At 38.1% G+C, this 25799-nt stretch overlaps 2 protein-coding genes across 2 annotated transcripts in view; one reads left to right on the forward strand and one right to left on the reverse strand.

The window, feature by feature from the left end:
* The window catches only part of LOC140237157 (peptidylprolyl isomerase domain and WD repeat-containing protein 1-like), a 68803-nt gene extending 65644 nt beyond the window's left edge, over positions 1–3159 (forward strand). The window contains exon 16 of the mRNA XM_072317099.1: positions 1174–3159. Within this exon, the coding sequence (XP_072173200.1) occupies positions 1174–1317 (144 nt within the window). The 3' untranslated portion in view covers positions 1318–3159. The remainder of the gene's footprint in view (positions 1–1173) is intronic.
* Positions 3160–3991: 832 nt separating this feature from the next.
* On the reverse strand, positions 3992–25314 carry LOC140236754 (spindle assembly abnormal protein 6 homolog). Its single transcript, XM_072316682.1, has 17 exons — positions 25248–25314; positions 24158–24218; positions 23598–23677; positions 22570–22674; positions 19810–19987; positions 18390–18467; positions 16818–16937; positions 15477–15593; positions 14767–14841; positions 13308–13502; positions 12272–12361; positions 11213–11266; positions 10418–10543; positions 9431–9512; positions 8626–8735; positions 7304–7452; positions 3992–6319 (listed from the first exon to the last, which is right to left on the reverse strand). Exons 1-17 carry the CDS (start codon positions 25310–25312, stop codon positions 6016–6018), a joined length of 1989 nt encoding a protein of 662 aa, XP_072172783.1. The 5' UTR covers positions 25313–25314; the 3' UTR covers positions 3992–6015.
* Positions 25315–25799: the final 485 nt, after the last annotated feature.

Below are 25799 nucleotides of genomic sequence, written 5' to 3' on the forward strand. Positions count from 1 at the left end.
GTAAAGTTTTCCAGACTCGTAAATCAGAGGTCTAGTGGTTCAAATTCCTGCTCAGATTGTATAATAATCACATACACTCCTGCACTCTTTCCCAACTCATCATACATTGTATATACATGTATTCAGAGTCACTCTGAATGATACACGTATGAAACTTACACAATAGATGTGAATTCTATTTATTCATAAGACAACTTTTCATCTTTCTGTTGGTATCACTAGGCACACTAACTGATTGTTTGGACAAAAAAAGAAAAACCGATAAAATAAAACCCTCAGATTGTACGGCACTGATGTTGTGTCAAGTGCCCATAATGAAGCACCTGTAACCCTGTGATAACTTCGCTATTATGAACCCTCCTAGTGTCACTAACATTATCAAAGTAGCTATTATTATACTTATCATTACTTGGGACCCTCATTATAACAAAAATCTAAAAGCCATGATGATTACCTTGGTATATCAGATTTCTGACAATACCAGGGTACAAAACCACAGAAATACAGGAGACTTCAGCATATTAGGAAGTCCTCAGGACCGACAGTTTTCTTTCATTATTTTGAAATTTCATTATAGCCAAACAAATCAAGTGTCTGAAGATGTCTAACTGAAAATTTTGGACCCTAAATTTTACATTGTTGTATCCGCACTTTTGTTATAACCATGTTCATTAACAGGAGTGCTCTGTATAGAAGTGAGACCAGCAAAACCACCTCGTTATAAAAGAGTTTTGTTATAGCCAACCTCTCCATGATGAGGCTCCACTGTATTATTGTTACGACCATAATTGTCATGAACCCCAGGTCGAAAAACCAATTGATACAAACCAGTAGAAACCTGTTTACATTTTTAACTGGCCTTTACTGGTTTTAACTGGTCTTAACTGGTTTCAACTGGTCTTAACTGGTTTCAACTAGTACCAGTTGAAACTAGAAGGCAACTCCAACTTTCCAGTAACAAAAAAAGCAATTCTAAAGGAAACCAGTAGATACCAGTTGAAGTCATACTGGTACTAATTTATACCAGTTGAAGTCGCACTGCTTACCACCAGTTGACACCAGTAAAAGTTTACTAGTGGCCAGTTGGTAACAGTTGCTGCCAGTTGAAGTCTTACTGGTACCAGTTGATACCAATTCACGTCTCACTGTACCTTATCTATCCTTCCATCTCAGCCATGGCTTGACAATAAGCACACTGTGTTTGGCCGAGTGATCAAAGGCATGGAGACCGTGCAGAAGATCAGCGAGGTCAAGGTCAACCCCAAGACGGACAAACCTCTGGACGACATCCGCATCGTCAGCATCTCGATCAAATGACGAGGATGGACACCAAGGCTCCGTGATACCAACAGTCCCTCCCGCATGGGTGTGGTCTCAATTCATACCTCAGAGGATGCAGTCAAGAAGGACACACATATACACATAACTCACACACATTCTCCTTGTATGCTTCATTTGGGGATATGATAGTTTGCTCAATGTAACTGGGCATATTTCATTGTTTCTAGACAAATTATTTTTATTTATTGTGATAAATGGACAAATTTTAATTGAAAACCACAAAAAACATTTGAATTCAGTTTAGTATTATCCCCTGTTGCCTAGAGTGACACACTACAATATTCCCAATTGAAGCCGTTTATAAGAACACACACACACACAGAGGAGAAGAAATGTTATTTCATTTGCTGGAAATATGAATGATATTTTCCATTCCAAATGCCATGAAATTATTGCCTGGAGAACTATGCGAACTTACAGTGCTGTATTTTAAGCCTTTGATGGTAGCTAGACAACAGTGTCTGATTATGCCGCTTCTCTCCAACAATTTCATGACACTTGTTTTCCATATTGGGTAAAGGAATGAGCTGCTAGTCATGAATGCAGCCAGTGTTCATATCTTATGCCCACAAACCTAATCCTCGGTACATATACCTACATTTGAAACTTGAAGAGACCTTGTTGGGAGTACTACAGTATGATATTTGCAGGTGTGAGAATTTTTGTGAATATTGTTCTGTCCTAAAAGATGGGTGAACTGAAATATCAGTTGATATCATGATATGAAAATGAAACAAAGTCCCTCTTTTTTCAGTGTCTTTGTAGAATGCAATTCCAAATCAATTTTTAAGTTCATTTAAACTGATTATAAGCAATTTAACCATGGTGTGGTATTGCACTTTAAATAATCATATCATGAAGACCTGGTAGCATGGGAATTAAAGAGTGCTTAAATATGAAAACCATGTATAGCACCGGTCAATGAATAATTATGTGCATCTAAGTGTATTCTCATCGCGAACGGTCGACTCCGGTCAACATTCTACAGCTATGTGCATACTTGTGTAGAGATCAGTGATAGAGCTGTGTACAATTCATTGCAGGGATTCTCTAATATATCTGAACTAGGCCAGTCTTCTCTCTCCTTGAAATCCCATGCTACAAGAGATCTTTAAAACTTGTAGCCAGAGCTCTTTAGTTTTTGACTGTCGTCGTTTTGTTAGAGGTGTTTTAGCCCTCATATGCAAAACATTGTGGTGCATCTCAAGAAGAATCCTTGTTTCAGAACTGAAATGAGAGCCTTTTCTTACAATGTACCCCACATAATTCAGATTAGAAAGTGACTCACACTTTGGGCTTGTTGTATGAAACTTTTGTAACTGAGAAAAACTCGTGTTGATTTTTTGCAGAATTTTTTCATGTGTTTAACTTCAAGTCAATGGCAGCATCATACTAACCTGAGTTTTCAGTTATTACCAGAGTTTTTCCCAGGTTAAATGTTTTATACAACAGGCCCTTGGGGAATATTCCCTCTCTTCATCTTAACTCAGGACTGGTCCTGAGCAGGTTAAAGTGATAGGAATATGCTTTAAGCATACCGGTAAAATCACTGAAATTTCAAGAATACCTTAATTTTTGTTTGCTCTGTCTGTAATCCTGTCCAAAACATGACATGTGCATTCCTCATCTCAAATGCCATCTTTAGACGAGATTGAGAGAGTGGCCAACAAAAGAGGGCAGCAACCATTTCAATGTGAGAAAACAGCCTATTTAATATCTACCATACTTGTATGATATCATTATAGCGATTGTGACTGTCGCAACGTGATCTTTGGCTTCGAGAGAGAGAATATGACCTCAAATAAAATGGTATTTTGATCTTCACATTGGAATTGTCGCTTTTGACCTTTTTTGTCTGTTTGTTGTAAAAAAAGAAGAGCACTTGAGAACAGTATTTATTGGAGGCGTGAAATCAACCATGAATACAACAGCAGCACTGCAGACAATGTAAATGGTATACAAATAATGCACATTACATAGGCCATTAGTAAGAATTATCCTCCCAGCAGTAACTTTGCAAGTCTGTTTTAGACTGTCGTAAAATTGCAGAGGATGGAAAATTAATTTACTTCTGTCCCATTAATGTGCATAATTTGTTTTTATGTATTGGTGATTACACACACACACACACACACATGCACAAACAATTGCATTTCTTTTGTAAATATACAAAGGCAATGCAGGTGAGTGCAGGCAAGCAGCCATTCGCATCTATACTAACACTGAGTGAAAAATAATTGCAGAACTTTTGGCACTTTGGCAAAGTTAAAGACTGGTCTTGTCAGCTTTGAGCGATCCATATTGCCATTTTGCATGTATGTTTTGAATATTACAATAACTCAACAAGGACTAGAAGGTGGTATCTCTTTTTCTGCATTCATTTGACTGTTCATTTCATTTCCTTACTTTCTCCTTCTTGTGACAAAATCATTCTCGTCAATAATAATATCATATCAGGGAACTATTAAACTATTCTACAAGATGACTTCACAAATACACAAATCAAATGAGCCATACTGAAATGAGAAAAAATGTGGGTTGACAAGTGGCGTAGAATTAACTGTTTACATTTAAGGGCTCCTGTTGTTACCTTTCTAGACAGAAGTGTATCTTCAAAGACTGTTTAATGACACATTTAAAGATCAAAGGATCATGTTTATATGCTATTACAATCAAAACTTTATTTAAAATATACAAAATATGCAAATTTTACATGGATACATTCAAATTATACAATAAAAGTTGCTTTTTTAAAAGAAACAGTGACACTATTTACAAACACCACACAGTAAATGTCCATCTCAAAAGATGAGTTTTATCATTTCCACATGATTAAGTATTCAGTACTAATGATGACAAGAGAGTAAAATAAATTTCAGGCTTTACAATTACTCCTTTCATATGAGTATGATTCTCAGAAGTACAGTTAGAATACGGTCTAAAGACAATCTCTCTTGTATGGTTTCAAAGGAACAATTGCTCTGCTTTATGTTTGCCTGTGAGAACTGTTTTATAACAAAATGCTCGGGACCGGCAGTTTTCTTTCCTTTTATCAAAATTTCGTTGAAACCGAACAATTAAGCAATAAAAAAACAGAGAGCGGATAATGTTGCGGCCTGAATTTTTTCTTCGTTGTGACTGGAATTTTGTTATAACCATGTTCATTACATGGGAGTGCACTGTAATAGCAAAATACCTCACATAGGCAAATAATATCTCAGAAGGTTAAAAAGACCTCTTCAGTTTTCAAGATCACTCGGCCTTGTACTCATTAACACAAGTGCATAAATGTATTGTTTCAAGTACAAATTATACAGTATTCCTACCTGATTTTTTTTTTTTTTTAGATTATTGTTTCAATGGCTGTTTTATTCTTTAGCTTACTATCCCAGATTCACATGAGTCATGTGACTTTGAGGTTCTATGGGAGAGGGTCAATTCCTCGTTCAACATCTCATTATGCCAAGTAAGATGTGTGATATTACTCTTTAGTATTAGCATAGCATCATCAGACTTTAGAAAATCACAAAAAGTATCAATGATAGCTGCAAAATTTGCAGCCCCATCAATGGTTGCAGAACCACTCAACAATGAAATGGTCGCAATAATGCATTGGTGGTGAATGAAAAACTGGATGCAAAATCGCCCAAAGACGCACCCACATAGTACTCTTGACAGTCAAATGCCTCTCTCAGTATGGGAGAATATCCCACAAGCACTAAATACTGCACATAAAAACTTCAAGCTATTCAACAGTCACTAGTAAAAGGAATCCATTCCTCACTCGGAAAATATATATCAAGATTTCTCAATTTCATTTTTCTTTTAATTCTGTTTATACAATGTACAGTGTAGTTCCCCACAACTGGGTAGAATTCGCTCTGCTTGAATATACCGTGTACAAATTCCTCACTTTTTCACCTGACATTACGCTTTTACAAGATTAAAGCATATAAAAAGATATTTTACATTATTGACAAAGTGTTTATGATGTGGATGTTGCAAGTTTTGCACTTGACTGCAAACTTCTGAGAATATGACAGCATTCATATTTAGAGATACAGTAAACTATGCTTGGGTCATAGTCACCCGAGCAGAAATTCGCTTCACTAAAAGCTAAAAAACAAAAATTCCTAATTTACCCATGCATTTATGAACAAAGGATTTCTGCTACGTTTCAAGTAGTTAGTGCCACATTGAATCCTTGGGTAGCTGTGATAACACATGTTACCTTTGCTGTACATAAAGGACCAGAGTTACGGTGGGAACAATTTGTGTCCGTCATGATGTGCAAACCTTATGAAAGGGATGATGACACCCATGTAACACTAAGTGTTTACAAACATACACAAGATACCACAGGCACTGTGGAAGACTTGAGAGGCTAATGACACTGAAACCTCTATGCAGCTGTGATGATACCACTGGTGTAAAGCTACACTCAAATGATGTCAGTTTTATCCTGAAAGATCAAAGTGCAATACAGGGAAACCTCATTACAAGGACCTAAAAACCATGATAATTACCCTGTTCTATTAGACTCCCCATGATAGCAGGGCACAATATAGAAATATAAAGAGTTGGGGCATACAAAATCACCTTGTAGTAAGGAATTTTGTTATATTCAACCTCTTTATAACAAGGTTCCTGTATAATAATGGAAATGTGAACCTCTCAGGTAGCAGTTTGCATGGAGCATGGAAAGTAAGCACTCATCAGCGGTGGCTGCCCCTGACTGCCCCTTGGTCCACCAGGTCCTCCCTGCTGTACCATGGTTGGCCTTGGCTTAACCTGCCCCCCAGGGGCTGAGGGGGGAGGGTGTGTCTGAGAGAGTGGGTGTGTCTGAGAGGGGTGCTGGGTGGGGGCTTTGGGTCTCTGCACACCTGCCAACAGCTGATGGTGGCTGGGTAAAGGAGGGGCCGGGGCAGCTACCACAGGTGGATCCTGCTTCTGAAGGTACTTTGGGTCCAAGGCGGGGCTACAAGGGGAATAGGGGAGAGACCAAAAAAGGGTTTGCGGCAGAGGTCCTTTTGCAATTAATGTCATTAAAATTTTGCCTTAAAGGAGACCTCCAGATGATTTCAAGACTTTTACATTTGAACAACTATAAATTAGTTGTACTGAGTACAGAGTTTCAGAATTTATAGTGATTGGGATGAGGAATAAGAATATTTTCAAAATTTATAAAAAATTTTAATGAACAAGGATGATGACATGGCAGAGTCACCATAAGAATGCATGAGTTGGGGCTCAAGGAAAAAGAACAAAAGAAGAAGGCATGCACAGATTATACACGGGTGTGGAACTCGCAAGCAAGCGGTATCGTCTGGAATGTCCCTTTAATACCCATCAACAGCCTTGTACTGCCTGCAATCAAAAGATTGATAAGTTATCTAAGTAAGAAAAGCTATGATAGTGAGTGAGTGTATATTTTTGATAACATATGCCCTAAATTAGGTAACCGTAGGTGGCTAAACTTTGATGAACAACCTGTTTACGAAGACTCTAATGAATAGAATGGAGCACTTGCCAATAATCGACACATGCAAAAAAAATGGCAACTATAGGTGTTCATGTGCAAGGGACTTGCAATGGAGACTTTCAAATAGACTCAGAGTAATTCATAATAGATTGGCAATTTTTCATGGAACTTTCTATAATTTCTACTCATGCCAAGAAACACCCTCTACTGCAAGGGCATCCGTATTTGATTTTTCTCCATCGAATTTTGTCTCTTGAAGACATTGAGTATAAGATTGAGTAAATTTGAAAACAGAGGCAACTCAAGTAAAAATAACGCTGCTGAAACAGAAGATGGTACAGTGTCATACACCCCCATAAACCGAAACACAGGCAAAGATTGCCTAGTTGATGTGTTGAACAAGAGACCAAAATGGCACACAAATTGGCGACATTCTAGTTAGTTGTGAATGCATACAATTAACATGCGTAGGTCTCTCACCTTGCTTCAGACGTTCTTGTGAGGGCGCTGAGACCAGACTGAGGGGTGTTGAGGGGTACACTGGAGTTTGTGGCAGGTGTTGAAGTGAAAGCTGGGCGTGGCATCATGCCATAGCTGGTTGTTGGAGCCCCGACTGCATGGTGGAGGGTCTATTCAGTGTAATGATGAAACAAATATTTGAAAACAATGTGATTACAGGTATAAAAAGATTTACAAGGATTTTACTACAAAGATTTCTGATATATATTGTACAGTGGACTCCCATTACAACAAAATCCTGGGGACTGGCAGTTTTCTTTTGTTGTATCGAAATTACGTATAATCGAACAAATATACAATAAAAAACAAGGAGCAGATAATGTGGTCTGAATTTTTACTTTGTTGTCACTGGAATTTCATTATGACCGTGTTCAGGAGTGCACTGTATGTACATCCATTTGAGCACTTTGTATGAAATCTAAACATGTTATCATAATCCAGCTAGGACAATGGTTCCATGAAATACAGGCAACCTGGCTTAAGTCAACCTTGAATAAGTCAAAGGTCTTTTCAAGTCCTCTTCTCTTTATATTCTATGATGCTAATCCCTCATAATTCAAATCTTCTCTAAGTCAAAGCTATCGCTTCAGTTTAAATAGATTCAACTTAGGCAAGGTTGACTGTATTATTGATGGGCACGACATGATTGTCTGGACTGTATCGTCTAAATGAACTTTCTCTGACGGAATACGATATATGTACATCTAAACACAAAGTAATCATTGTCAATGCTAAATTGATCTGAGCAGATTGTATTGTACCGATGAATGACCCCACTGTCAAGGTAATCTTGGTTTTACTTGTTTACTTGTTGGAAGTCTTTTTGGAGTGAACAACTCTTATTCATGGGACATCTCCAAACCAATCTGGCACTGGATGATTTGTAGACTGAACACTCAGTGGGCACATATTGCATTACACAGCATGGAATACTGTCCTTCATATTTCTTCCTCACATACAGAATGCAGTGTCGCGCACAGTGTGCATCAACAATGTGTGGTTACCGTGGTTACAAGTAGGGCAGTATTGGGATAACATTCAGAGGTAGTTTAATATTTCTAGTAAACACTGAACACATATCTCAGTCTCGGTGGCACTATTTCTCCTGTTTGTAATTTGGTCAACTTTATTGCAAGAACATTTCCAAAGCTACGATAAAGAAGCAAAGATTTCACATCCTACATCAGCAAACTGGAAAGAGGCAAATCTAAGTAAAAGTGCAGAGGTCTAGAACCCTGTAGATACACAAAAAATGGTGAAAATGTCTTGAATTGCCACTCACTCCTGCCACTGGTTTGTAGGAGGTGATAGGCGGCGGTCTGGATGGGTCCACTGTGCCATGGCGTTGAGACAACTGGGCCTCGTTCACTTGCTTATTCAACCAGGTTATGACTGGAAAATGAACGAGATAGCGGAGAGTAAATGGTATCTTTATACACCTACATCATGAGAGCTGTAATAAGCATTACAATGAGTTTTATTCATCATATCGATTCCTTCTGTACATTATACACCGTAACAGTGCACAGCAGCCATAAATATAAATGCAGTCAACTCCATTTAAGTCGATCTTGACTCATACGAGGAAAATGCATCAACTTGAATAGGCAGTTTTTTACTTCTGCGTATAGAGGAATAACACGCATGAGACTATGAATGTAAATTAGCACTTTTTATTTCTATGGACATTATTTGACACGTGCCATCAACTTATGTGTAGCTGACTGTATTTGGTTGCATTTTGTGATAAAAACTGGTGCTTTGACATATTTATGAATAGGGTGCTGTATGAGGAACAAGTAGGAACTACTATTAATGAAAATCAGGGTTTTTTTTTTTTCTTCTTCTTCTTCTTTTACTTAGGAAATGATGTTAACATATATAAAATTTAAATAATTGAACTGATGTAAGGAAAGAATATGATGATAAATGGCTTATTGCTGCAGATTCACAATTTCATTCATATTTTGTAAACAAAGAATTGAATCTGAAAAAAAAAGGTTACAACCTAACCAATTTTTTTTTTTAAGAATGGAAATAAACTGTCTGACAGAAAAGACATGTACACAATATTTTGCAGATCTTACCATTTTCATTTGTTTTCAGCAACTGTTTGCTTTCTTCAAGTTTAGACGTCATCCTCTCGATAGATTCTTTCAATCTCTCATTCTGTGAGAAAAAAAAAAGAAATCATAACAGAATTCATCTGTCACATCAGATCGTACACAATGTGTGGAATGCACAATGAATGCTGAATAGTCCTGATTTATGTAAACAAATCATTTCTCACGTTAATATATTACCAACAGCTATTTAACATTTTTCTTGCTGTATTTGTGACTTTCACATCCTGCTGTAGTAACATTTTCCATTTATTCAGATCTCCAGCTTTTCTGTGGACAGCTCATATCCCATCTTTAGTCTAATTATTCTCCAAAAATTAGCTCGTATCTAATCAATGGTCACAGTCACAAATAACATTCTTACTACCACTTCAATCACAGGATTTATTACAAGAACATATTGTCGGTTGAGAATGATAAAGGCGTTAAGTTGTCACAAAACCCATAGTGTTCGAGACAACTTAACGCCCTTCTCATTCTCAACAGACGATATTGGTTTATTGCTTCAAAAAAAGGAAGGTAATTATACTTGTCACAGACTTCATCTGAATACAGTACAATTGATACATTTTCCATGTACCTGGCACCCACTTTTTTCTACTTAACATTCCACGAGTTTGCACATATTGCAGCTGTGAATACAAGATTCCTGAACACATTTCCTAATCTGTAAACATATTCTAATACTGTAAAAATGAATATTTTCGTGCAACTAATTTTTCATGTTCAACCGGGTAAGAAGAGTCTCAAGTGTTTCTAATTCCGCAGAATCAAAACATTATCTACTGTAACATATGGCAAGCAAAATTATTTGTGTGCTTTTATTTTCATGCTAGTTTCAGGTTGCGCAAAATGCGTGAAAAATTTCAACACTGCGAAACTTTCCACTTTTACAGTATCTGCAGATGCCCCGTATTCATGCTCATGCTGGCATCAAGGATGGATGTTCACCTCCGTTTCCAGTGACTCGGCTTTCTTCTTCAGACCATCCCTCTCCTCCTCCGTTCGGTGTAATGTCTGACTCCTCTCCTCCAGGAGCTTCTCCTGCTTACTGGTGACGGCGTTTTTCAGCTTCATCTGGAAACAAACACCAGACAAAAGAAAGAAAAGTACAGTAGGATCTCTGTTATGTAGCAACCATGATGGGGGTATGCTCTGAGATTGTCGACTTCCGGAGAACCTTTTCAGCAAATATTTCACATTTTCCTCATTACTCAACTGAAATTGTGTCATTACAGTGTTATTTCGCACATTTCTAATCCCTACATGAACATTTTAAAGCAATAATCGACAGTTCTGTTGGCATACGAGAACTATGTTTTGGCCTTAAGCTTCCAACGTGGGAGAATCTTTAGTTTAAGAGATGCTTTGGGTTGGAGTATCTGTCACACACACAAAACAATCACTGGTAATGCAATTCTGTCTGCTTCCACTCCAGAAGTCTTCACCTGACAGATGACAAGTCACATGTATACGTGAATGCATAGTGGCCGCATGAATTCAAAACACCTGCTTTGTGTCAGTACACATACACGGGGCAAAAAAAAATACTATTGGTAGGGACAGTGTCCTCTGTTTCTATGAACACTGTTATACAAAAACTCTTGTTACAGCTAATTAGATATTTCAGTCTCTTGATTATTGTTTTATATATCTTTATATACTTTATTGTTCAGCTATAACAAAATTTTGAAATAACAAAAGAAACGGCTAGTCTCGAAGGCTTTGCTACAACAGGAGTCTTACCTTGGCCATAGCAGCTTTCAGCTCTCCCTGTAATTTTCTGATGATTTCATTGCCCTAGAAAAGGACGGAAAAAAAACAACTACAATACAAATCATAAAAACAAAAAGAGAATGGAACAATTAGTGACAAGGTGTGATGATGTAATCCAGATCACAAGTGATAATGGCATTTTGTACATCAGTACTTTCGCAATTAGTAAAGTGGATCCACTTGAGCAGTGGAGTTACATGCTCACCTGGAATTTAACACATCAATGATAATTGCCAATACCCTGTGTATGTCTTGATTAGCTGGGGTGGCTGTGCAGGATTAGTTTCCAAGTCTGAGAAATTTCATGGGCAATATTCGGTAACTGCACAAATATTCTTAAATCAAAGAAGTTTCCGCAAGAAATAAACCAAATTCCACATCAGGAGTGAAATTTGAGAGTGAGTAGATAAGTCAAATTGGCTTTGACCCTTGACCTGTACAAGAGCTTGGCCAACACTGTATTGCAGCAAATTGCCTTGATGTACACTTGTACTTCAGTCTTTCATCAAAACGGATAAATATGCAACTGTTACTTTTTCAAGTTATCTCCTACAAGTGAAAAAACAAACAAACATATAGATCAATATCTCAAGAGCTAAATGGATAGAAATGCGGACGAATGACAGGAAAACAAAGTGCCTCTTGGGTAATTGGTATCTGGGCATAAGGTCGGCAGGTAAATGGCTAAAACTGCTTAACCCTTTGTGCGCTTTCAGTGTCAGAGGGAACAGCAAACCATAGTGTTGTACATACTGTCTAAAGTCCATGGCACAAAAAGGGTTAAATGGTATAGTTACTGCAAAACCGGAAACTTTTGTGAATTTCACAAGGTGGCAAGATTTGTGAAAGGGAAATCACCAAAAGGTTTTTTCTACACCATGCACTGAATGTCAGCAGCAAATTCATGAAAGTTTCATGCTGAGATAAAGGCCATAGGCTCTAATTTGTGAAAGTTTCATGCCAAGAAGTTTGTAGCTTTGCAGTAGATGAGAAGAGAGTGAAAGTCTCAGACGGAAAGTGCAGCCCTACCTTGAGGACTTCCTGTGAGGCTGACTTAAGGGAGCCTTCAAGCTTCAGGATCAAGGCTTTCTTGTGGTGAAGACTCTCCTCAAGCTGAGCCTATTTAATGAAGAGACATGAAGCAAGATTTCAAATTGACAAGATATTTACAATGGCAGTACTGTCTAGAGATATCACTGGCTGTTGGAGCTTACAGAGTACCAAATGGCAAGTACAAAATATAAATGTATATCACATTGCTGCTAACCTCTGCAGATAACAAAATGAAAATAAACAAAAAGAAAAACAAAACAAAAACAGAAACAGAAAAAAAGAATAATTTCTTAAAGCAGAAATCATTTTTGTGGTTTGAAAAAGGAAAAACTGCACACACCCGAAGTACTAAATCAAATTTCCAAAAACATATTTTTCATATTAACAATACATTTTCTAAATTTTGACAGAGAAAAAGCATACTAAATATTGCTACAGAATATGAGCTGGCAGCTCTGAGCATAATTATTCACTGAAATGTACTGAAATGCAATTGCTGCATTCCTGCTTTCATTATGTAGAAAAAGTATGAAACAAGCCGGAATATATCATCAAGATGAATGAGAATGGTCTTTGAGACTCTGTAGGTATGTCAAGGGTTAGGGGCCTATCTCACTGGCGGAAAACGTCACCGCGACTGCCATGACTGATCATTCCAAACAAGGTGACAACTTATTCACCCAGAAGTCGTGGAAACATTGCTGCAACATCTCCGAGACGTCTTATCAGTTGTGAAGACGTCTTCACGACGTCTCCACATCAATGCCAGTAGGTAGCCATAGGTCTCCGCAAGGTCATGGAGACGTCTCAGACAAAATTAGTCTCCACTACACGCCTGCAACAAAAGGAGACATTGCGGAGACATCGCGGAGACCAGCTTGACACTGGAGAGAGTGTCCAGAATGATCAATTTTGTGACTTCCCCCAGACCCGCCTGGTATCCAAGAGAAGTAGCAGAGACATAAGATTTGAGTTACTTGTTAGTACCTTTATACTTTAAGTCAAAGCTTACTTTGTTTTCAGTGGCAGCATCCAGTAGCTGGGAGGACTTGTCAGCCAGGGCTTGCTTGTCTCGGACCTCCTGTTCCAGTACAGCCACTCTGGTCCTCAGCTGACCAACGGTCTGCTCCCGGTCAGTCTGCTCTGTCTCCAGCTGGTCAGTATGACGCCGTGTGGACTGAAGCTCCCTCTGGGCTCGTTGGAAATCCTGCCACAAATAGTAGCAGTGACACACTTATACAAAAAGGAGCACTTGACTATTGACACAAGGCTTTCAAACATCTTAAAGCGCTTTTCCAGAGGTGTCATCTACTGTATCTGGACACCAATATTCTTGAAATATAACTCTTTGAGTAGTAAAAAAAAAAAAGGTTGACAGGAGATTCTCCCTTATTAAGTACTTGCCAGAGGTGTCATCTATCTAGAACCAAGGTTCATTAAATAAAACCTTTTGAGTATTGCAGGTTGGCGGGAAATTCTCCCTTATTAAGTACTTGCCAGAGGTGTCATCTATCTAGAACCAAGGTTCATGAAATAAAACCTTTTGAGTATTGCAGGGTGGCGGGAAATTCTCCCTTATTAAGTACTTGCCAGAGGTGTCATCTATCTAGAACCAAGGTTCATTAAATAAAACCTTTTGAGTATTGCAGGTTGGCGGGAAATTCTCCCTTATTTCAGTGTATGCATGTATCAAAATAAAGCATCACATAACACTTTAGTTTTCCCCCAAGATAGGTTGGTTAGCCTTTGGCTTGTCTTTTGTTGCAATGTAATCAAATGGGCATATCTGGAGAATAACTAGTGCATCTTCTTCATGTGATGTCCCTCAAATGACCGTAATGGTTACGGCACCGAGTGAATGAGAGTGAGTGAGATCTGTGTTCACTGTTACATCATCCACAATATGTCTGATTCATCCCATGATGGCCCCTTTGCTCTGGCTGGGAACGTGACATGCTAGGAATGAGTTAAACAGTACTAGTCAAATACAGGTTAGTGATTCGCTTAACACAGTCACGTGATGGAGGCACATTGGTTGTGTTCGCCCATTCCGGGGCAGAACATTTTTGTAATTGTTCTCCCATGGGAAAACATTTTCACGAAACAAATGACAAATGATAACAAACGATTGAATGATCATATTTTTCATGCAATCGATAGGATAAATTTGCCTATTCCATACATGGTGATAAAGTAGATGACAGATTATTTTAATGCGTACGAAAGTATGATTTGAAGGACTTGCGCACAGTGTGATTTGACTAACCCATATAATATAACAGATGATGACTTTTGTTGTCAGGAACATGTACCAAACGTTCCACCCTCAGGGTTTGAAAAGATATTTCGGGAGGCTATAAGTCCCTCAACTTCGTCTCGGGATTATAACCTCCCTCAATAGCAGTTCAAACCCTTCGGGTGGAACATTCGGTATGTTCCCTCCCCCGCCAGTCATCATCTATATAATGTACCTCTTCTATCATGTACAGCTTGCTGCGTAGCTCTTTGATGGTGGACTCCTGGGCCTGCCTTCGATCATGCATCTCCTGCTCAAGGAAACAAATCAAAACATTAAAAATGTTTGTTTTTTTCTTTGCTACTTTGTAACAAAACATCAGGAAAGGAACAAATATAACAACTAGCTTCTATTGTTTACATCTGAAAGTTTGACTTCAAAATCATATTGCTAGGTAAATGAGATCATATGTGAGTTAATTCACGCCAACAGTACAGCAAAATCATTGTAGCTACAACAGTAACCTTGATGTCTTGAGTTGTTGTATCTCCTTTGCTATATTATAGTCTGGTCAGATTATATGAAGCTTTCCTTCACATTCTTCCAAATCTATACCTGTGTTTATATTTGATCATCTCTTACACTACTTGCTGGGCATATCGTGCGGAATGTCCTGCATCATGCATATGATGCGGAATGTCCCCCCCCCCCCCCCTCCTAGTTAGGGATAATGTGTGTGAGATAAAGCTCTCCCATGCAAGGGACCAACAGCTTTTAGTCTCCTCTGAAAGACTTAGAAGCAATGATAATGTGTCATGCTAGAAGGTAGTGTTGTAAGGCTGAGTTTCGAACCTCAAAAATGCTTGGAAGCCCACAATCTTTATCTGTGCAGTCTTAACCTCTCTCTTGCCAACTCTCATTCTATCTCCCCCCCCCCCCCCTTACCCTGTTGACCGCTTGAAGTTCGGACATCCTGGACTGCATCTTGTCCAGCTGGTGTCGATGTTTGTCCTCCAGCTCCTGTCTCTGGGCTGTCCATGTCTTTTCCATCTCCCTCTGAGTCTGGCATCAAAATCACGACAGAAAAATGTGAACAAGTCAGAATCAATGAAATGCCAACATACAGCATTTCTCATCTGTTCTTGTGTGTGTGTGTGTGTGTGTGTGTGTGTGTGTCTGTCTGTCTGTCTGTCTGTTCATCTCAACAGTCACTATAGATCAAATGAGGACAAATAATTGATTGGGTTATCTTGTGTGTGTGTGTTTGTGTGTGTGTGTGTGTGTCTGTCTGTCTGTCTGTCTGTTCATCTCAACAGTCACTATAGATCAAATGAGGATAAATAATTGATTGGGTTATTATAGTCTTTTTCTTTGTTGACGAGGGAATGATGTGTGACTGTCAATCAGCATGGAAAATCGCTCTTTTAAAAAAAGTAATAATAATGATTAAAATCAATGGCGATAAACACTGGAAACATCAAAGAAGTCATATATGGGGGTTTTTTGTCTTTCAGCATGAATGAATACACAACAAGCTTCCTGTTCACTAAACATTGATGTATAATAGCCCCATGTACTCATATCTATATTTTCATGTTTATGTCCATGTTGCCTCTGCAAGAACTCTGGGGATTTTCTTAAGTTTTGGGGTCTTCTTGAGCAGAGATAAAATAGAGGGAGTTTGCATGACCAAGCTTTCAACAAATTTACGCCATCTCTCATTTGATAGAAATTTTAATGTAAAATCTAAACTTTGCTGTAATGCCTGTGGTCAGTTGCATTCTCCACTCGGTTGTGTAGAGTCTCCTAGTAAGTGCACACAGGTATTTGCATCGTTTAGATTCTGGACTCTTTATAATATTTTTGTTCCCTTGCAGCAGCTGCTAAACCTCTTTTGAGCGTCAGCCTAGAGGACTGCTGTAAGGGAATGAGACGTACGCTCAATATTGAACTTATGTTTCATTCACCAAGTTACGCTCAATAAATCAAGTGTAAGATCAATTGCTACTCTTTATGAAACAGCCCCCAGGATGAAGACTAGTACTGTATACGTTGAATATTTCGCGAGGTTTTTATTTTCACAAATTTCGCGAGTCAGCTGTTATTCGCGAAATTAAAAACGCGAACATATTGACTCTAATACCGAAATGAATGTGACGTATGCGAATGTACATTTCTCTGTTCAGTACATGACTCCACGATCGCGAATTTAACCACTAGCGAAATTGTCGGGAAGTTCTGCTTCGCGAAAATTTAGACTCGCGAAATATATGTCATATGCAGTACCTGCAGAGCTTTCTGCCTCTCCTCAGACATCTCCTGCTGGTGCCTGGCTGACTGACTATCCGTCTGGCTGCTCCACTGGCCCCTTAGCCTCTCCAGTTCACTGCTTCTCGTCTCCAGTAACTGAGCAGGGAGACACACAACATGGGAGGATGGACAGCAAAAACAGAGAGACATCCCGCGTCAGCAGTAATCAACCAATGCGGCATACCCAACAGACAAATTCTTGACTTGGCCTTGAAAGGAGAAAACTTTCATATGATAATGAACTTGGCCATGAATGACCCTTACAATAGGATACAAATGATGCACAAGTCTGAGTTTGTCAGTAGAAATTATGTGCATAAGGTAACTATGGAATGCTTAGCCCACCGTGGGTTCAGGCTAAATTCCAGTTACTGCATGCACACAATACCTGCTGACACACACAAAAAGATATGTTACTCATTTGTTTAATAGAACAGTGGCAAATCTTGCCCAAAATCTATTGTTTTATCGTAATTCTGACAATTTGCAAGTCTCTCATTTTGGCTTGCCAGAGATGAAACCACTCATCAGTTTTTACTTTTACTAGCCACCTCTTGCCAAGCTTACTGAACCCGGTTTACGCAGGTTTGGTATGCCATCTCTTGCTAAGTGTAGTGAACAAACTCTTTGCTACAATTACGCGCAACAACATGTTTACTGGTTCTGTCACCAGTGACAAGTGTGCTGCTAGTAAAAACTGATACATGGTTTGGTAAAATGAGATTGCAGGATTCTCTCTACCCATTGTATAACATAAAATATTATAATGTTTTGACAAGAGATACTAGACAACACAACGATAAGATGAAAGCAATAATGGAGAAGATGCAGGGATGAGATATTTCACATGTAATTTTGTTTTCTTAAAGGTGGTGTTAACTTGAGAAAGGCCACAATGACTTTGCACTATACATTCATTTGGACTACAACACTAAAAAAATAGTTAACAAAAAGGTAGGCTCCACACTACTAACAGGTTGCATGGGAGTATAAGATTGAAGCAATGGCTAATTCACCAATTAAACATATTATGAACAAACCAACAATCATTCACATCTCTCTGTTTAACAGAGCTCAAGATAGCACACAACTTCCAAGTATGCATCCAGACAGGGATCTTTTTGAGATACTGTAAACATAGAAATTTTCATGTATTCTCTGCTACTTTTGGCTAGCACAAATTCTAAGACCTGTAAAACATCTTTGCAAGTTTCTCTGCACACTTTGAATGGGTTGACATTGCACAGAACAAATTCAAGGACTCGCAAACATGTTTTTGAGCAGCTCAGTGCAAAACATTAATCTCATAACGCTTACAGTAGTAGACACAACTTGTGCTTGTTGTCATCACAAGGAGTTCAAATGGAGTTGAGTACCAAAAAGCATTGTCATAGCCATCCATTGCAATGGAAACTGGTTCTTTTAACATCCTCATCATGCTATGTGTTCACACACATCCTCATCATGCCTATGTGTTCACACACCTGGTTCCAACCCAAGCTATTATAAAGGACAGTGACATCATCACTTCGATATTCTATTTCTTACTTCCTGCGTCTGCTGCAGCTGATGTGTAAGAGAGGATTCTCGGCTGGCTAGGTGAGTCTTGAGCTGCCTGTGGTCCTCCTGTTGAGGTAAGAGCAAAGATTTAATTGTTTCAGTCGTTTTGGTTCGGTCTTGTCATAATCAATCAGTCAAAGGCAAGTGATGTTGAAATGAAAGAAGAAAATGCGCATGACCTTACTTGAAGCAAGAAATGGCAAATCACACTTTTGTCATTTTGTCGCCCTATTCCTTAATTCTCTTTTACTTGAGTTCTCTTCCTCAGTTTCAAGCACTTCACCATTTGGCTTTTCTTAGAAATTCTTGACATTCTTGATCATTTTTTTTTTAATTAATTCTAAAGGCATTACATTCCATTGTTTGTTTCCAGTTTGGAAACCTGAGCTACATGGTAATACGTCAAAACCAGAGTCTCTGGTCCGGGTATTGCATAAATTAAGCTTTGATGAAAACTAAGGTTGAAAATGATCAAAAGTTTAGAACAGAAGTGAAAGTCAGTTAATGACCAGATATACAGTACAGACATAACAATGAAATTTTGTGGTAACTGAAGGGAACTTTGCACCATAGACTTCAATCAAACATTTTGAAAAAGGTTTTCATTTTGGAAAAGGTTTACATACATTTTGGAAAAGGTTTATTAGCATAGTGATATTTGTACAATTATAATTTGAGCAGGCCAGCATAATATTCAAAATGTTTGTAAGATTGCGTGTTTCTCCTTGATTATTTCTTAATGAAATCTGGGTGAAGAGGATCATACAGTTCAATCAACACAACATTTTGGTGAATTAAGTAGCACAATGGTCTTACATTTTCATTAGGGAAAGAAAAAAGCCCTAAAAAAACAGCACAACTGTCTAACAATAAACCACAATTGACTACTTTATGAACACAATTGATATGTTACACAAAAAGTGCGATAGACCCTACCAAACATATTTCAATAATTGCCCCTCTGCCTCTCCCCCTGAAAAAGAGAGATAGCAAAACAAATGATGGAAATATCTTTTACTTTGACATGAGAGTATGCTCATATCCTTTAACAACGTGACAATACATGAATATATGTTTTATAAATGTTTATAACTGTTTTGTACAGCATATCAATCTTACTCAGTTTATAATACAGTGCACACCCGTTGCAATGAACATGGTTATAATGAAATTCCGGTAACAAAGAAGAAAAAATTCAGGCCGCAACATTATCCACTATATGTATCTTTATTGTTTACTTGTTCAGTTATAATGACATTTTGAAATTTTTTTTAAATTACCGGTCCCGAGGACTTCATTATTACGGTAGTCCACTCTAGTTGGAACATATTGACTGCAGAATTCAAACAAGTATAATGATGGTCTGAAAACTCTCCTTCCTTCTCTTGTTCTCTCTATTTTGACCCACCTGCAGTGAGTTGAGACACTTGGCTAGGTACTGTTTGACCTCTGTGTCTGTGCCTGGCTTGAGGCTGAGGGAGAGGTGTGTGAGGTGCTTGAAGGGGTTCGTCTCCACAACACTCAGCTGGGCCAAGCTCTGGGATAAGCCCCGACCATCTCCAGCCTGAATCAGCTGCAAGACAAACCTGGGAAAGGAAAACAAATGGAGCGGGATGAAAGGCTTACACAGAACAGAATCTACATTTCTTTTTCTTCCTCTTCTTCGTACAGTGGACTCCCATTATAACGAAGTCCACGGGACCCGCAGTTTTCTTTCGTTATATCCAAATTTTGTTATAACTGAACAAATAAACAACAAAAAAAGGACAGAGTGGATAGTGTTGCGACCTGAATTTTTACTTCGTTGTAACCAGAATTTCATTATAACCGTGTTCGTTATAACGGGAGTACACTGTATAGCACACAGTGCCAAGTGAATACCATTTGATATAAAGAAAATATAAAGAAATTCAACATTTTTTTTTAATGAAAAGTTACATTCCTTTCACTTGCTACTGATGTTAACTCTTAATGTGCCAGGGTGGAAACCCCCTTTGTGCCACATTATTCTGAGACACTAACGGTTACATGCTTTGAGAAAACATTGTGTTTTTCAAGTCTATGTAACTTCTTTAAATTTCTGTGGAGCTGGGGCAAATAGTAAGTAAAGTTGTAGAGAGAATGCGAAGCAGTGCTGATGTATTATTGTATGAGAAATTTATGATTGTTTTTTTTCTTTCACATGACCACTAGTTACATTACTGCAAAGGCATGACTTTTGCACATAAAACAATGACAGAAACTTAGAAATTACTCTCAAATCCAGCAGAAAACACCTGTTGATAGTCAATCACTACATGAAATGCAAGCTATATGTGAGAGGAACAGAAGCGTGAGAAACACTTTCATTGTACCGCGGGATTTGGTGGTTTATCGATCGGATTAGGCGGATTAGTGAGTTTGAGCAGAATATGCGAAGTTGGCACGCCGTCGACTGAGTCGAACGTGCAAACGTGGCACATTAAGAGTTAAGGGTAATATAATTCCCACAACTTTCTGAAAGAGGAAAGTCCAGCGCTCTTTCATTATGTAAGAAAAATTAAAACACGTTCAATTTTCTTTATATCCGGGTTCTTCTTATCATCATTCTTCATAAACTGTCACAAACTGTAGTAGTCTTCTCATAACAGTAATGGCTGCAACAATAACTTTTGAACAGATTGTACAATTTTCCTCAAACTTTCACTGATGTGTGCTATTAAGACTGCTGCATTCACTCAACAATCCGCATGTTTATTTCGGTTTCATTCTCTTTTAACGTATTTGGGACTTTATATTTTCTTGATTTCCATGTAATTATCCAATGGCAACAATCTGTACAAACATTTTAAAATTTGAACACCGGAAGTTAGTTAGAGCAAAAAGCACTTTAAAGGATATCCTGGGGACTAAAGATTTCGAGTTCTGTCAGAAGGTAGATTGAAATTTTAATTTCCACTTCAAATTACATCTTCAGTCATCTGTACATGAAATGTTGTTTGAATATTTCATAGTTTTGTTATTTCCACCTTCAGAAATTAACAACTTATATTGCCATCCTAGATACAAATGTTTGTATATAGGCTCCACAGGGGAAAATCACTTAATTTCTCCTAAAAAGGAATACATGTATTCTCTTTCCATAACTCTGCTTCTTGGTTACAAATACATTACAACCACTCTCTACATGTTATTATGCAAGTCCCAATTTGCAAACTATCATACTCACAAAATATATGGCATTATACTAGGTGATGTGTAGACCCGTATACTGTAAAAGTGGATATTTTCGCACGACTAATTTTACGCGCTTGGCCATGTAAAAAGAGTTTCGCGTGATTTTAATTCCGCGGCATCAAGACGTCAAGTACTGGAACATATGGCACACTAAAATATTCGGGCGCTTTTATTTTTGCCTTGGTTTCTGGTTGCACGAAATGCACGAAAATTTCCACTTTTACAGTAGTAAGCTAGGATTCTTCCTTTAAAGGGGTGGTACAGTTTAGTTTGCAATGGGGGATTAAGGTGTTAATTCTTTGCAAGATAATTAGAGAATGACAAATTGCCCTACATCGACGTAAATAAGCACTGAATTGATCAGTGTTTTAGTAGTAGCCATGATAAAAATCATGGGCGTACATACTCGAGCAGGATTCGAACCTACGACCTCCTGATCACCGGACAGGCGTCATCTCCACTAGACCACCGAGCTTTCGCCCAACAGCAAGTGTTGGTTCTAATCCTTATAGCATGCAGCGGGTACTGCTTTGTTATTCAAATTCATGAAATTCTTCCGTCGAGTTGATGTTTTCATTGCAACTGATTGACAAATTGCCCTACATCGACGTAAATAAGCACTGAATTGATCAGTGTTTTAGTAGTAGCCATGATAAAAATCATGGGCGTACATACTCAAGCAGGATTTCAAAACCAATTTCCCAACAAGTAAACTCTAAATTCCACTTTTAGAATTGTATGCTCTTTCATATTCTACAAGAGGCTTGTAACAATCTCACAAACAAACAAAAGTTGGAAACCTCGAGCCCCATCTCAACCAAAACTATACCATCCCTTTAAACTAAGTCTTTGTCAGTGTGGTATACAATCAAATATGTTGCACATATACTGGAAGAAATAAATGAGTGGAATATCGGGTTGGAAACAATTTTTTACTCGGAATCACACTTACTTGCCATTCTCTTGTCCTTGGCTCTCTGCACATAAGCGCAAAAGTTCAATGAACTTTTGAGGAAAAGCACTGAAATCCACCAGTAAGCCTTGCTGGTTCTTCAATCTGTGTGACAAAGAGAAAAATACTAGGCAATCTGACATCCTGGTGTAACAGAATTATACAGCCACAGTGAGAAGAGCTTACATTAACTAGAGTGTATGAAATGGCATGCAGTATCACATTAACCACTGTCTCGAGAACCAAAGGCTACACAGTAGAAATGAAACTGTCTGTTTTGCATATTTGCATGTATGAAAGACGAAGAATCTTTTATTGACACTTCTTCTATCCCAAAGGCTTTTATTATGATAATCTAAGCTAGTTATGATGATTCTGTAATGGCTACAACATACCACCACCCCCTAGTAGTATAAAAGCGGTGATTTTTTATTCATTTAGTGCAGCATGAAACTAGCTCAAAAATGTGAAAAATTTTGAATTGTTTGCTTGTTATTTGCAACACACTACCCTATATTGATTACACGCAATCAAAACATGAAATTCATAACTGGCCCAGTGCAAAAAAGAAAAATATTGGTGTGAAAATTAATATTTCTTAGCAACTTAGGAATCATTATTTGCTGCTCTATTTTGTGAGTCACACTGACCATAATTTGTGTGAAAAAAAACAACAGACATTTCATCAATCTAACGAGCACGATTCTTTTTTCCCTAAATTATCCCTTGCTCTCCTTTAATAGTCAGATCTTGTTACCTATCCCTAAGAAAACAGTTACCAAAATAGAAAAATGCCCACTATTTGATAAAGCTGCTGATGGTCATGTTACGATCATTTGAGTTTCATGATGACCTGCCATCTTTAGCTGCTTTGAGAAAAACTTTGTGTGATCCAGTTTACCCCTACCCCCCCCCCCCCCCCCCCTTGGAATAAGAGGATTTGAACAAGCCTAAAGTACAAATGTCTGGGCAGAATGCAGGTAATAAAGACAGAAGTAAAGTAAAATGACTGAAGGAGAATTGCTTACACTTGGAAATCTTCTTCTCCTAGATGGAGGTCGTAGAGAAAGAATGGATCTTTGTCATCTGTTAGTCGTACATGAAGCTCCTAAGTAAAAGAGAAAAGAAAAACAAACAAAAATTGTCTTGGCAAGTTCTGCATCTTATGGCATCGCAGTCCTGTTTCATTTGTGAAATGAGTTCACAATACACATGTAAACACTCATGAAAATAATCATCAATATTCCTTGATCAAAGGCTATTATGGGAAAATATGATAAAAATTTCAAGTTTTAAATACCATAGTTTACTTTTGTAGGGAATGCATAGTGCTTCCTGTGGTTTGTATAAGACATTACTGAGAGTTGCATGTTTTTATACTATATCCTACTTCAGTGAGCAATGCACCAACTTGTTAAATTAATTTACCATCGTAAAATGTAAGCCAAAAGAAAAGTTAGAGTATCAAATCATTAATTCAACAATTAAGTGCAAGATTTTCCATTACTCTACATACTCAAGGAGTCTTTATATTTCTCTATATTTTCTCAACTTTTACTCTTGTATGATAAATTTTGATTGTACAAACCTTTCTGTGAATAGGTGAGGTCACAGATACAATCTGCATTGCTATCCTGATTCCAACACTCCTGTTGGATCGATGGAGGTAAAAGAGAGTAAATAATGTATTGGTTTGATCATCTGTCATCTTCACATAATTGCTATTTAAATCGTTGTTGTTTTTTAATGCATTACATACAAACATACAAGTGTACAGCTACACAGTACACTTCCGTTACAACAAACATAGTTATAAAGAAATTCCAGTTACAACGTTCAAAGTAAAAATTCAGGCGTCAACATTATCCCAGGGCTGCACACTAACCTATTTCTTCTACTTACTTGGAGAGTGAAGATCTCTGCCAAGCCAGCTACCCATTTACACCCACACACGCATGAAAGTTTGCCATATACAAACACAATGTAGCAGCCTTTCATTTACATCATCAGCTTCCAGCTATGTGGCTCCTTACCCAGGCCCAAGAGCACATGTATGTGGTGCACGTATGCAAACCTCCAGTACACCCAGCTTGAACTGCCAAATTCATTGACCTTTAAAATGAGATCCAAAAGTCCATAGCAAATCTTGGATCAATACCAAAATGTAATTATCCTTGCGTCAATACTGACTTTTCCTGCGCGTTTTATTCAAATCTATTTACAACTTTTTGAGTTACTTTGCTTTGCAAGCAGACAAACCAACATTGATGATCACTTGTACTCGAGTCTTACGTCTTGACTTTGATAAAACCTCTTTCCTTGGCAGAGGTAGTAAAAACATACACTGTATATGTAAATTATTAAGTGAATAAGTATTCCAATACTAAGTAATACCTGACTAGTATTTTGTGCCACAAAAGCAATGCCTATATCTTCAGAGAGGTGAAAAATCAATATCTGCTTAACATGCCTAAACAGAGTAAAAAGACTCTAACGTTACTCGTAAGCTAGTTTCCACCTTGACCAAAGATCGGTCTGTATCTGTCCGTCGGGGAATGTTCCGCGGAGACTCGTCTGGCTTCACGGATCTCTACGGAGGACAGCGTTAATGAATGGCAAAATATAAAAGAGTCCTCCGGACAGATGGATCTTTCTGTCTAGTTTCCACGTGGACCTACCTGTCATCCTGTCCTTGTGACTTGAAGACAACAGTAAGGATTTGGTCAAACAGTGCGCTGTCCATTGCATTAATTTACAGAGAACACAAGCTGCTGCATCTGCTGAGATTGTATTCAACTTTCAAGACCATGCCTGGATGAAATGAGACATAAAGTGCATAGTGCCAAGTGGACATCCATCATCATGATCATTAACTATACACAGCCCAGTCGCTGTATAGCACGCACAGCATCTGGACCCATTCTGGTCGGGCAACGTACATGATCATAAGCAATAAAAGAAAGCTAATGAAAGGAATTCAGGAAAAAATAAAATGAGTCTTTTAAAAAAAAAAAAATGAGTCTAAAAAAATAAAATGAGTCTTTATAAGACAGGCCCCTCGGGGCCCTGTCTTATAAAGCCAAGACTTGTGATAGAAATCAATCACAAGTTTTTTGAGAGCTGCAATGCAAGTTGTGATTGATTTGGGGACTTGTGATTGATTTGAAGGCTTTATAAGACGGGGCCCAGCCCAGCAGACATCACATCCGCAAACATGCCCGCAGTCTACA

This window comes from Diadema setosum, chromosome 13 (genome assembly GCF_964275005.1).
Source record: "Diadema setosum chromosome 13, eeDiaSeto1, whole genome shotgun sequence".
Taxonomy (NCBI): domain Eukaryota; kingdom Metazoa; phylum Echinodermata; class Echinoidea; order Diadematoida; family Diadematidae; genus Diadema; species Diadema setosum.

Coding starts and splice junctions, on each gene's coding strand:
- LOC140236754 (XM_072316682.1), bottom strand. CDS start 25,312: ATGGACAGCGCACTGTTTGACCAAATCCTTACTGTTGTCTTCAAGTCA. Junction 24,219..25,247: donor TCACAAGGACAGGATGACAG/GTAGGTCCACGT, acceptor TCGATCCAACAG/GAGTGTTGGAATCAGGATAG. Junction 11,267..12,271: donor CCTCACAGGAAGTCCTCAAG/GTAGGGCTGCAC, acceptor GTCCTTTTCTAG/GGCAATGAAATCATCAGAAA.